This window comes from Jatropha curcas, chromosome 6 (genome assembly GCF_041381405.1).
Source record: "Jatropha curcas cultivar XTBG-Jc1 chromosome 6, XTBG_Jcur_1.0, whole genome shotgun sequence".
Lineage (NCBI taxonomy): Eukaryota > Viridiplantae > Streptophyta > Magnoliopsida > Malpighiales > Euphorbiaceae > Jatropha > Jatropha curcas.
The window spans coordinates 4,798,645-4,812,009 of NC_143156.1; the positions used below are offsets into that span (position 1 = coordinate 4,798,645).

The window sequence follows — 13,365 nt, forward strand, 5'->3', positions numbered from 1 at the left end:
ACTCAATTATATTGACAAGCGGGCCCCCACCAAATTTGATCTTCCTTTCACCATCAAACCTAATACCCAGCTAAAGACAATTTTACCCATCAAGAAAAAATCTGATTTAACTTTGAAAAGTTCCTGATGCAATCATTCACATGATATGAGCCTCGACTTTTATTGCTGGTTTCGGTGCTTCAGTTCATAGACTGTGACTTGTCTCAATTCTACCCCTCTCTTTTATTTATTTTTAATTAAACAATTGGAAAATAAAAAAACAATTCTTAATTAGAAAAGTATTTCTCAATCTGCCACTATAGGCTTTTATTGCATCTGGTTTCAATTTACAGTTATTTTTAAACTGAACCGAACCGAATTGTTGATACATACAACCCTAATTTTTATTTTTATTTATTTTTTACAAATTTTAGTGAGGGAGAATGCATTTATCATCCTTTTATTTTTGTTCTTCAGTAAGTGCCAAACGAGACTGTGAGTAATTTTGGAATGACTTGTTTGTTCTTATTTCTAGAATCGCGCTTCAATGAACAGATAATCAGCTATTGCTGACCACTGGCCTGTCGGAAGATTCTAGCTGACTGACTTTATCCAAATGCCTTCAAAGATAAATAAGCAAAACAAAATTGACAACTCTTTTGTCTCTAGCCACTAGTTTATGGTCACACAATGATTCTCTCTGTCATTTTCTAAAATTGATCTTTTATTATTATTTTTTTTATTACATCATCATGACATTGTCCCCTACACCACAAAAAAAATTTTAATTTACTCTACAAAAAATTTATGATTTGTCCCTTTTAATTTGGAATATTGAATCTTGGTTCCGTAGGGTAGGGATGCAGGCTGTGCCGCTATTTAGGGTATCCGGCTTCAATCCATTTATAAAGAATTTGGATAGTTATATGTAAATTTAGTATGGATTGATAGTAAAATTGCTATCAGTAATTAATATGGGTATATATTTTTGGCTAACCATCACCCGATACCCGCTAATGGGTATTTATGAATATTTTATTTATTATTAATAAAAATTATATTTTAAATAAATTTAGATTTAAATAGTTAAAATTTACGGATACTCTATTCATATAATAATACTTTAAATGAGTTTTAGGCGAATATAAATAGTAAAAATTCTAATCAATTTAAATATAGATATTTAAATGAATATTTAAACAAATAAAAATAGTAAATTTTAAATAAATATGGATATAAATAGATAATAAGCGTCATTTTTTCTTTTTAATAATGTTATCAAATTATTTTCCATTACTTTTAAATGATTTTATTTTCACATTTTAGATTTGAATTATGTTGTTAGGATTAATTTTGGATTTTAAAAGAGTCATATCTTGGTCTTTAAAAATTGTTTTAATTTATTTTATCTTTTAAAAATAATTTTTTTGAAGGAAAAAAATACTAAAAAATTATTTTAAATTTATTGTGGTCTTGAATAATCTTAATTATATTCCAAAATCAATTAAAAATATATATATTTTTTTATTGTTCAATGTCATGTTAGTGCAAGTCAATGGCAAGATGCCAAAGTTAGAAAATTTCTTTTATCAGCAAAATAGTTAAATCAATAAAAACTTCAGCAATCCACAAAGTTAGAAATTGATACTAAATAATCATTAACAGAAGATTTCATTATGAAAAAAGCATGAAATTAATTTAATTTTCAAATTTTATATATAAATTCATAATTCAATTGGTAAATAAATTTATTGTTGGTTTTAGTATTGATGCGTAAGAAAAAAAAATATCTTTTTTTTAACTTTAGTTAACTTTATAAGTAATTAAATGGTAATAGAACCTTAAACATGATTTTTTTTGTTCAATGATCAAATTACTAAACTTGAGCGAAATTAAAATCAAACCAGCAAGCTTTCCTAATACATCAAAAGAAACCTACACATGATTACATCCGGTAACTTTGAAAAAGAAGCGTTTGATTGATTTCTTTTAAAGGGAAGGGAAATAGTGTTTTGCGTCATTATAAGAGAAAAGTGAGCACGTGATACACCCAAATATTAAATGTTATCTTCACATTCTATTCCTCAATAAATAAAAAAAAAAAATTTAACTTTCCTCCCTATAAAGGTAGTTAGAATATATTCCTAGTGCACCTCATAAATTCAAATATTGAATTATATATAAATCTTAAGGTATGGTCAACATTGCACCGTATCTCTAGATTTAACGTGTTTTTTTAAGTGTTGAAAGGGAATTCGAACTTGAATATATGTCAGACCGTATATGTATTTACCATTAGACTATGTCTTGGTGTGTATCATAGATTGAACATTTTATAATTATATGTGTATGTCTAATCTCCTCCGTATGCATATTAATTGAGAGTTGCCCAAATACCAAAAAAGCAAGAGTTCAAATTCTACTATAGCCCTTATAATTATTTCAATAGCATAAAGTCTATTTATAGCCCCTAAAGATTTACCCTTAATCATGGAAGTCGATCATTTATATATATTTTTCCCTCCTTAATTATTGTCTTGGATATACACCATAGGAATTTCTCTATTGTTTGAAAATAATAGTTTGTATCTTTTTTAATATATTTAATATAATAAGTATTTTTCGGTGAAGTGGTTCACATCATAAGATATATATATATTTGAGTTCGAAAATAAGTTGCTAATTGTGACTTTTTTTTTCAACTTATCAAATGGAAATCGATTGTTTACCAATTATTTAAATCCAAACTTAGTCAATTCTCAAGGCTTGTTTACGTATGTATTTCATAATTTTGTGTAGATTTCCTAAAAACATATGGGCAAAAATATACGACTTCAAAAATCAAAGAAGCAAGTTGTCTGACTTCATTGATCATCTTACTAATTATTTTAGTACATAAGGTTTTTCTATGTTTGACTGGTTTTCGAAACTCAATGGAACGGAAATAGAATTCATAATTGGAATCATATTTCAATTTTATTTTTTCTAAATAATTAAGGTCTATTCATTAAATTTAGCTGTTTGGATAGCTGTTAATTTTTAATAAAGAAAGTTATCATAAACTCTAAAGCTAGTTCAAAATCTAATTTTTTAACTAGCTTTTAGCATTTGACTAAAACCCATTTAAAAAGCTATTACCGAACCTAATTTAACCGATCTTAAAGATATAATTAAAAGCAAATATTATCTTCACTTAATTATTAGATTCAAGTTGTTTGTTTTCGTAAAATTTTGAAATTTTCTTTATATATATATATATTACACTTTATGTCCATTATTTGAGCAAATCTAACATTGTATGTTAATACAAATACATATTTGAAAACAAATCTTATAAAGCATATAGAATGATAACGTTGGCAATGGAAAAAGGTCCGGCAGACTTATAGAAATCAAGCCTAATGTTTTTGACTCGGAAAGTCAAGACCCACATTACCGCTTTAGACTTTAGAGTTGCAAAATGTACAGTTTTTTATACATATACCTATATATGAATCTGGAATGAAATTAATTTCATATTCAAAACGTTATGAAAGTAATCGCAGAAAAATTAATTAATTTTTTAATATTTTTTCTCGACTACAATTATCACGTCGGACTAAATAATAAAAGTTATATGAATCATTTATTTTCGTTACCAATAAAGATAATACATGCCGGGTGGTGAAATATCATTATTAAAAAAAGTTGTTAGATGAGTAAGTCCATTGATAGACAGATACAAAGTTTAAAGAGAAAAGAAAATAATACGAAAATGTTTAGAGATTCTTTATTGGTTTGAGGAAGTATGAGACCAAGAAATGAAGAAGATTCATGGATTCTTGGAGATGCAGAATCTTTTATAGATTCCTTTATAACAGTCATCATCATCATCACATGATTGTCCAGCTGTTTCTCTTTAATTGACTTATCTTGCCATCTTTTTACGCAATTAATAAACTAATAAATCTGAACCAGAAAAACAATATATATATATATATATATATAATATTACATTGGCAAATAAAATTAAATTTTATACCTATAATTCAAAATAATAGAATTTAGCAATATTATAGAACGGAGAGTAGGTATATACATTATTCTGGGCAATATTCCAATTATGATATAATTATTTGTATTAAATTAAAACATGGGTTAGCTAAAAAGTTTTAAACATAAAATAAATAAATAACGTTTTTCTTTTACAACCACAAATTAATAAATATTTTTCCTTTAGAAATAATATAAGATAATTAATACTGTTTGATGATGAAATGATAAGACTTACGAAATCAATAGTGGTGCTCAGACTTAATTATGTTCACACATTGAGGATAACGCACCACTTTGAGGACTCTGTTTTCTCCATTTTGCACTTACTAAGGTCACATCATACACACCTTATTATAACAGTTATTTGATTTATTATCCAAAATATTATATACTGTATAATAAGAAAATATGTAATACTTCTTTTAACTCGCGAAATTAATTTTTTAACCGAAAGAATTCGAATTCAAGATTTCTCATTTTTCACAATAGTAAAAAAACTAACTAAACCACACCTGATTGACACGCCTGATTATGATAATCCCATTTTAATTTCGTCACGCTATTGATATAACGAAACCATGATTCCATGTAGAATGACAAATCAATAGTATATAAACAAAGGTGTGCTTTGAATTTAAAGCTATATATTGCCAAGTCGAATATGCATTTATACCATTAATTATTATTGACGGTGATTTTTCGCAAGCGTACGAAATCATAACAAGTAATACAGAATGAGTACAGTATCGTTCTCACAAGGATTGTATACCAAGTACTAAAATTATGTTAACCTACTATTATTTAAATGGCAATAAGGAGAATTATTTTAAGAAATTAAAATCAACAAATAAAAGAGAATGAAAAGAAATAAAACAAGGCAATTTTTGATAAAAAGAAATCAATGATTAAAATCTACTAGGGATTTTGACTTCACTTAATTCTATCCAATTTATTCTACTAGTTGATAATCAATTTTAATTGTTCAAATAGGGGAAACAACCATAAAATCACTAACAAGCTCTTATGATGTATTGTTAGCTATTTTAACCCGGTCTAATTACTTATCTTCCAATAGCGCAATTAAACATTAATTAAATCATTAAGTTTTATGATTTGTTTTGTGAATTCATAACCTAAGATCATTAACTTATGAAAACCTCCCATGAGTCAAACCATATAGCTTCCGCATCAAGTTATTATTTTCATGTAATTTATTACATTTTTCATATCAAAAACCTTTCTCCCGATAGTGATTAAGGAAATAAATCAATTCAGGGGAGAAATTCTGCCCGGAAGCATTAAATTCAATAATAAATTATACTTTTAGCAAAGAAAAGTAAATCTAATATTATAAATTTGAAAAAAAAAATTAAGCTACATCAAATCCCTAGTATGAGAATTTAGTTCGACATAGTAATTAAATACAACTCAATTAAACTTGAAAATAATTCTATAATCAATGTGAATGATGAAAAGTAAAAACAAATTAAGAATTTAGAGATAAAAACTAGTCAACAAAAAATTCTGGGCGGCTTCCTTGAATCTTGACACAAATCTTGATCAATTGAAGTCTTAGAGAGAGACAAAACAATAAAACAAAAGATGGTATATACAATGAATGGCTCCCCTTCAAATGGATAATCTCTTTCTTTATATAGAATTTCTAGAATATTTTCGTGTTCGTTTAGGAAAATGAATCTTTATTGAGTAAGAAATCTTTTGAAAATAGAAAACTGTATAGGCTTTGTATTTCTTCACAATTAGGACTCTCACAGCGTCTAGATAAAAAATAAACTGGTTTCCTATAAAAATCCTGCAAATTCTTAAATCAAGTGAAATATGATTTAAGGAAACTTTAAAAAAAAAAAAATAAAACTAAATAAAAACTAATTAAAGTAATTAAAAAATACTAAAAATCTTAATAAAAATTATATTAAAAATACTATAAAATAACACCTATCAATTATTATTATTGTTATTATTATTAGTTGCTAAATCAACTCAACACAATTACAAAAGAGAAGTAAAACACATTCAATCAAAATCTTATTAGGAAATGAAAAGAGAAACCAAATACAATGTTATTAACTACGCATGGCCTTGATCAGAATTTTGGGAGAAACAAAACTTGGAACAAAAGTGACAATCCGATATGTATCTTCACAAATCCACAATTCCTTATTTTTTGTAGCAACCAATGGATTTGGAATAGATAATCCATCTCTTATCTGCAATGGAATGCTCCCAACTTTACACCAAGTTTGCTCAAACTTGTAATTCTTCATTACCCATATCTCACAGGAACCATCTGGTACCTCATGAAGTACTGCTAACCAATTATCCAATACCCTCAAGCATAAGCTCTGCTGCTTCTGCTCTATCCATCGGCATTGCTCATTTATTGTTGAGGGTAGCTCTATCAATTGAAGTTGCTCACTGCTTATATTAAAAGCAATAATGCATATTTTCTTCTCTCCATAATAAGAAGTGCTCTTGGCAAAACAATGAAGGTAACCTTCAAAAGGGATCATCATGTCTTGTTCCATCAATTCCATCATAACATGATAAAAAAGAGGAATATATTTTATGTTTCTCCATTCTTCATCACATCCTAAGCTGTAAATCTCAAACTTCCACGTTACGAGCGGGTCATCTGATGTACTAATACCTTGTGTAACTTGTATTACCTTGTACTGATTAGTTTTCTGGACAAAATCCAAATCCGTAAATCTTTTTTTCCCCCATTGTTGTGGACTTCGGAAGAACAACACTTTCTTTTATAATCGGATTCCATATGTATATATAATTGCAATTTTCATGCGAGAAACACACCAACCCATTGCACGAACCTGCAAAATATAATTGATAAATATCAAAGGGTTCCCCCATGTTAAGCATGAGAGATTGACCATTTATACCAGTGTCATCAAGCCATTCAAGCAAGTAGAAATCCCCATGATCATAATTAGTAAAAGGATCATAACCATAATTGTTTTTGCTGCGATTGATAATAAAAAGCATAGGGTTGTCAGAGAACCTTGAAAGAAGCCTATCAGAGAAATTAGGTTGGCCAAGTATTTGATTGCGCCAATTTCTGCAAACCCATATGCAATCCATGATGGCGTCGATGGGTAGCTTTAAAAGTATTAAGTGCACTATCTCCAATGGCAAATCTAACAAATCTCTATTCTCTTGAATTGCTTTCTGTTTCTTGCTGCTTGTAGAGGTTGCCATGCCTGTGACAGTCTGGTGCGCAGAGAGAGATACGTAGATTGCAAATTTGCAATGTGAAAGGGAAAAGCGGGGTTTCTACTGTATATATATATGTTTCTTGCTTCTTAAGGTATAGTTATTCTCCTTATGCGACTGGGAGATTTAAATTAATTTACTAAATTAAAAGGAAATTTTATGTAGTTTTTTTATGTGTAAAGTAAACAGATTAAGTTGTATATTTTTCTAAGGTTTAAATATAGATGCATAATTAAGATTTTTAAGTGAATTATAAAGAATTAATTATTTTCAATTAGTTAGTGGTCTGGTTTGGTGAGCCAATGGGAAGGCTACTCCTGTTGTGTAGCCCGCAGTGTTATAATTCGGCTATAAAAGTCTCTAGTGAATTAAAAAAAAGAATTAATTAGTAAATAAAGTAGTAATAAATTGAAATTTAATGGAGAGATATATTCATTAATTAGTAATTAATTATCTTCTCTAGCCCACTTCAGCTTTACTCACATTAACGGATTCAAAAACTCATTTGCAGATTGTTTGACTAAGAAAAGCGTTGATGAGGAAAATATTTTTTTAGCTTGACTTTAACTCTGTAATAGCTTGGATTGTTCTTGTTTCTTCTGCGCATTTTGTCAATCTCTTTTCATTTATCATGAAAAGGTAGATTGAGGTTGAATCTTTAATCTTAGGCCACATGCTTTTGGCTTTTTACTTTCTGTTCTGTTTTTGTATAGTTCTTGTAAGGTGTAGGTTTTTTTTCTCTGCACTCCAAGTTTAGGTTCAATGGGTGCAAGGAGGAAACCTGATGGCTTGGGTTGTAACTCTTGGTGTTTTGATTGAACTCGCGTTACCACCCTAATAAATAGCCTGTTGATAAAGCAATAATCTTTTTATATAATAATAAATTATTAAATTGCTATAGTTTTGATAACAAAGTGTAATATCCTTATTTCGTGTGTTTTCTTTTAAAAAAAAGTATTAGATCTTATAAATCTAATCCTTTTAAGAATTTTTATCTAAGAATGTTTAAAGTTTAGGCTTTTTTTTTTTATAATTTAAAAAATTTACCTTTTAAAAATAAGATTTACTTAACTTGTTAATTATTTATGCAATATTGACTATTTTTCCGTATGCAGAAAATGATATTTTGTGATTTTAACTCTTTAAGTACATTTTCTCTTTATTTTTAACCTATGCGAAAATTAACTATATTATCTCTCTTCTTTTTTCCTATGTATTCATATTTCAGTGCTTGCATATTTTTCATATAACTTGCAATTATTTTAATACAGAGTTTTAAGTAATTAAAGTAGTTCTAATTATATCATCCAATATTAAAATTAAAATATTCAGTAATTTTTTATTTTTAAATTATATGATACCATCAATTAAATCAAAATCAATCAAACTTTGCATTAAAACAATGGGATAATTATCATCTTATTTTTATATTTTATCATAATTGACTATTTTATTCTTATTTCTTTTTTAAAAAAATATATGATTTTATTTTAATGTTTAATTCCATCAAACTATTTTACCATTTCATTTATTTCTATACTTTTCCGTTATAAATTTTAGAAATAATTATTATTTATCTTTATATGTTATTGATATTAGCTATTTTCTCATTCTCATTTTAAAAATAGAACGTATTGACCCTAAAAAAATACAAGAATAAAATAGTTAATTTTAACAAAATATAAAAATAAAATAGTAATTATATCTATTTTTTTTTTAATTCATTGGAGGTTTTAAGGGCCAAAATAATACTGCGGGCTACACAATAGGGGGTAGCCTTCTCCTTGGCTCATTAAATTGGTGAAAACAACTGATGGTCGAAAAGACTCGAACTCGAGACTGCTCACTCCTCACATAAATGAGAAGACCAATATATCTAAATTGTTTAACTCATAGTAAAAAAAATGGATGGAATGATAATATAATCGGATGCAATTGGATACTATGGATAAAATCATTTGAATAAATATTTTTTAACACACTATATATATATATTTTGAATACTGGGGATGAGATTCGAATCGAGATCTATTATCAGATTGTACATGCACTTAGTATTAGAAACATACTAAATATTGAAATTGAGGATTTAATTAAATTTGATTTTGCATAGTTTTAATTGGAAGGTGATAGTTAATACTTAATAGATTTTCCTTTTACACTTATAAAATCTCCATTTTTTCTGGAATAAAAAATATTGTTTATATATTAATTAAAAATTATTTTCAAAAAAAAAAAAAAACTATAATCTATTTTAATTATAAAGTGTCGCATTTTATATTGTTTTTTTCCCTAACAACTTTAAAGTAATTAGCTCGGCCTCCAATCTTTTGTTCAGAACTCTTAATTGGGCTTGGATTCAGCCCATTTCAACCAAATGCAAGTCTCACTCACAAACCCACTCCAATTCCAATCTCCCATAATAAAAAATGATTTTGTTTTGGGATTTCTTCGATGGCTTTATCGCTCAAATTACGGTTAGCTGCTGCTACTTCTCTTGAAGCAATTTTAAGAACAACTAAATATAAAGAAAAGCCAAGTTTTACACTGTAGAGAAAAGCAATTCTTCAATTTCAGGATCTTTCTTTGATTCATTTGCTTCCATTTTCCATTCTTCCATTGAACTCCTCAGGTTCCAACAAGACATCTTCTCTTCTTGATTTAATTATGTTCCATTTGGTAGAGTTTTCTTTTTCTTTTTCCCGGTATTTGTATTTTTTACTGTGAAAATAGCATAATGCATCCTACCAGGAAATTACTTGTTTATGTTTAGTAACTCTGATAATTGGATTTTTTTTTTCCTGAATTATATATATTTTGAGTATTATGGCTACTACAGAAACAGCATGGACACATTAGTTGGCTCTCTTGGTTTGGAACTTCGGATTATTATTATTTATATATACACTTATTGATGTATTATTATAATGTTTGATAATTGTTAAATTTATTAAAATGCTATTAGTGTTTCTAACAAATTTTTGTTTAAAAAAGAAACAAAATTTTTTGTTTTTTTTGTTTTTTCTGTTGTTATATTGCTCTATCTTTTAGTTTATAAGCATTTGAGGTGTTTTGGCACATATCTTATGGGCTGACCTGACCATAATTCATTGAGTGTTAAAAGTAGGAGTCAATATTGATTCAAGAAAGAAAAATATATGGTCGTTGATAGGTCAAAAATTTGGAATTTTTAGTCATTACACATTACCCATTTGCCCAAACATCAAATAAGGTATTTTATATATTTGAAATTCTTGTATTCACCGGAATAAGAATTTCTCATCATGCATATATGGTTGGAATTTTTATTTAGCTAGCTGATAAAGAATGAGGAATTGAAAAGGAAGACACATTCATAGGTAGACTATTTACTTAAAATCTGTATCATACATAAGTGATGTTTAGCTCAATGGACAGGGCATCGCAGTTGACAATGAGTCTCTCCTCAACGTCCCATGGGAACCATGATCTCAGAAAACTCCACCCCTGGAGTTTTATCTGAATTATAAAAGTGAATGCATTGTTCGTTATTAATACTTATTGTAACGTCACCATTCATCCTCCCATTGGCCACCTTTTGAGCCATGTCCTCTAGTAAATCAGCAGCATCCTGCTGCTGCATTGCAAGCTCCAAATTGCAAAGCACATCTCCCATGGATGGTCTTTCACTTCCTCTATCTGCTAAACACTTCCTAGCTATACTGGTAAAAGTCTTGAAGCATTCTGGGGCAATCTTTCCCTTCAAATATGGATCAATTATTTGATCAAGAGTCCCCATTTGGTAGCAATTTGATGCCCATTCTGCCAAATTTACTTTCTCATATTCTTCCTCTTCAATTTCTCCCATTGGCATCACAGCAGGCCTAGCACATAAAGTCTCAAAAAGTACCACTCCAAATGAGTAAACATCAGACTTTTCTGTAAGTTTTTTTGCGTCGATAATATTCAGGATCTAAGTAACCAAAGGTGCCCTTTACTATGGTTGAAATGTGTGTCTGAGACAGCATCATTGTACTTGGACCTACTTTTGCTAACCCAAAATCTGAAACCTTTGCTACCCATTTGTCATCTAACAGTATGTTGGTACTCTTTATATCGCGGTGGATGATTGTGTTGTTTGCACCCGTGTGCAGGTAGTGCAGTCCTCGTGCTGCTCCAATACAAATCTTAAGCCTCTGCTTCCATGGGAGTGGAGGTTTGTGAGTATTGTAGAGGTGATCACGCAGTGTACCTTGAGCCATATAATCATAAACAAGTATCATTTCATTTTTCTCTGTGGAATATCCAATCAAAGATACTAAGTGGCAGTGTCTGAGCTTTGAAAGCATAGAAATTTCAGTTTGGAACTCTTTTAAACCTTGGTGTGAACTTGGATTGGCACGCTTTATAGCAACAATAATGTTGCCATCATCAATTGGCCCCTTGTAAACTCTTCCGAATCCACCAGTGCCAATGATTAGACTATCTGAAAAATTGTTTGTTGCCAGCTTTATTTCACCAATTGAGAAGACACGGCAATGGTCAGGTGGTTGCCATTGCTTAGAAGTTTTTAAACGTTGACTAAAACAGGTTAAAATTGTTAGAAAAATTTCGCAAAGTAAAATTATTACTTGGCTGCTTCCCGTTAGAACATGAATCAATATCTCTACACGATCACTTGAAAGCTTTGAAAAACTTAGATACGGTGGAGTTCTGACCCCAAATCCAAATGGATGGTGTCCTGCAAGATTGTTTGAAAGGTCAGACAACTTGAAAATTTCCAAACCGTTTAAAAATTGGACCTGCCGATGAGCCATTGTTAGGTCTCACGGAAATTGATATAGTCTTTATGCCTTCACCATGTTTAGAAAAATCAACAATGTAGTCTTTGTAAATGGGAATTCTTGCCCCAAGGCTCCATTTGAAAATATCAGCATGATCTTCAGCACTTTGATTATTGATATAAATATTGAAAACTCTTTGACTTCTTTGCTGAATTACATTTGAAATCTCACAGAAATGGAGTCTAACAAGGTAATAGAAGCCAGAATCGACAGGAAACGACCATCTTGCACTATAGTTACATGTATAAGTATCTCTGATTGACCTAGCAGAGGTGTAAACTTGGAGTGGAGCTGCATATGCTGGTGCCAATGAGCTTGCCTCAATTTCAACGTTTGATTCAATTCTACTTGTCTCACCTTCTCTACTCATCATATAATCAGTGTCCTCAGTCCAGACACGAAGCATGCCGCTATCTTCTGTTGGAGGGATCAAATCCCCTCCTATGTTTAGCCTGTACATTGTCTCAAGGGCTGTATAGTCCTCTAGAGAAAAATGAGAAGGATGTCCTAGCAGGGGAAGTGGAACATCATCTTGAATATAAAGCTTTGAAGGCATGGAGACAATTTCAATCTTATTTATGAAAGCATAAGAACTTGAAATCTTTGAGGATGGGTTGAAAGTCACATTTAATATTGGGCCATCTATGTTGATACAAAATTCTCTCACAACATAATCAGCACCTGAGTTGAGTTTGGAATAGGAGGATTCAGAAGTGCTTAGAAGTGTATATCGGCCAATGTTGACAGAAAACAATGCGTTTGATATGTTTAGACCTGCATATGTGATTGGTTTGAAGTAAAGGCGAACGAACTTGGGGCCAGTAGAAACATAAAATGTGTAAGTGAACTGTTTTGTAAAGATGCAAGCAGAAATTTTTGGTTTCTCATGGCTGGAAGGATCTAAGGCATATACTCTGGACACAGTTGAAAAATTAAGATTTCGTTCATTGGCAGCGATTGATCCGAAATTAGATAATGGATCTAATGGGGGACAATTCTTTTCAATGTAATCCGGAGGCACATAATAAGGTAGCTCATCGGCAGAGAATGGGGTTATGCAATAGTTAAAGAACAAGAAACCAAGAGACATAATTGTAGCAAACAATGAATTTCTATTTGTGTGATTGCTCTTCTTGGATAAAATAGCAGGTTTTGGATGGTGGACACTAATTATTCGTCTGCAGCAAGGGATGTGATTAGAAAGTAGTTTCGAACTTCTGTGATAAGCCATTAATTCAGCTCGTTAAAATCATCCACAAGTTTACCCTCCCTTCCCACA

The 13,365-nt window shown here is 29.8% G+C and overlaps 1 protein-coding gene and 1 pseudogene across 1 annotated transcript; both read right to left on the reverse strand.

Moving 5' to 3' along the window:
• Positions 1 to 6,098: 6,098 nt before the first annotated feature.
• LOC149495346 (putative F-box protein At4g29970) lies at positions 6,099 to 7,248 on the reverse strand. Its single transcript, XM_089723146.1, has 2 exons — positions 6,864 to 7,248; positions 6,099 to 6,529 (listed from the first exon to the last, which is right to left on the reverse strand). The coding sequence occupies exons 1-2, from the start codon at positions 7,246 to 7,248 to the stop codon at positions 6,099 to 6,101; spliced, it is 816 nt and encodes a 271-aa protein (XP_089579272.1).
• A 3,350-nt stretch (positions 7,249 to 10,598) lies between these two features.
• LOC119371342 (receptor-like protein kinase FERONIA pseudogene) lies at positions 10,599 to 13,317 on the reverse strand (annotated as a pseudogene).
• Positions 13,318 to 13,365: the final 48 nt, after the last annotated feature.

Excerpts from the sequence above, each read along its gene's own strand:
- LOC149495346 (XM_089723146.1), bottom strand. The coding sequence starts at position 7,248 with ATGGCAACCTCTACAAGCAGCAAGAAACAGAAAGCAATTCAAGAGAAT. Across the intron at positions 6,530-6,863 it reads TTATCAATTATATTTTGCAG|GTTACCTTCATTGTTTTGCC; the intron begins GTTCGTGCAATG and ends TCCCTTTTGAAG.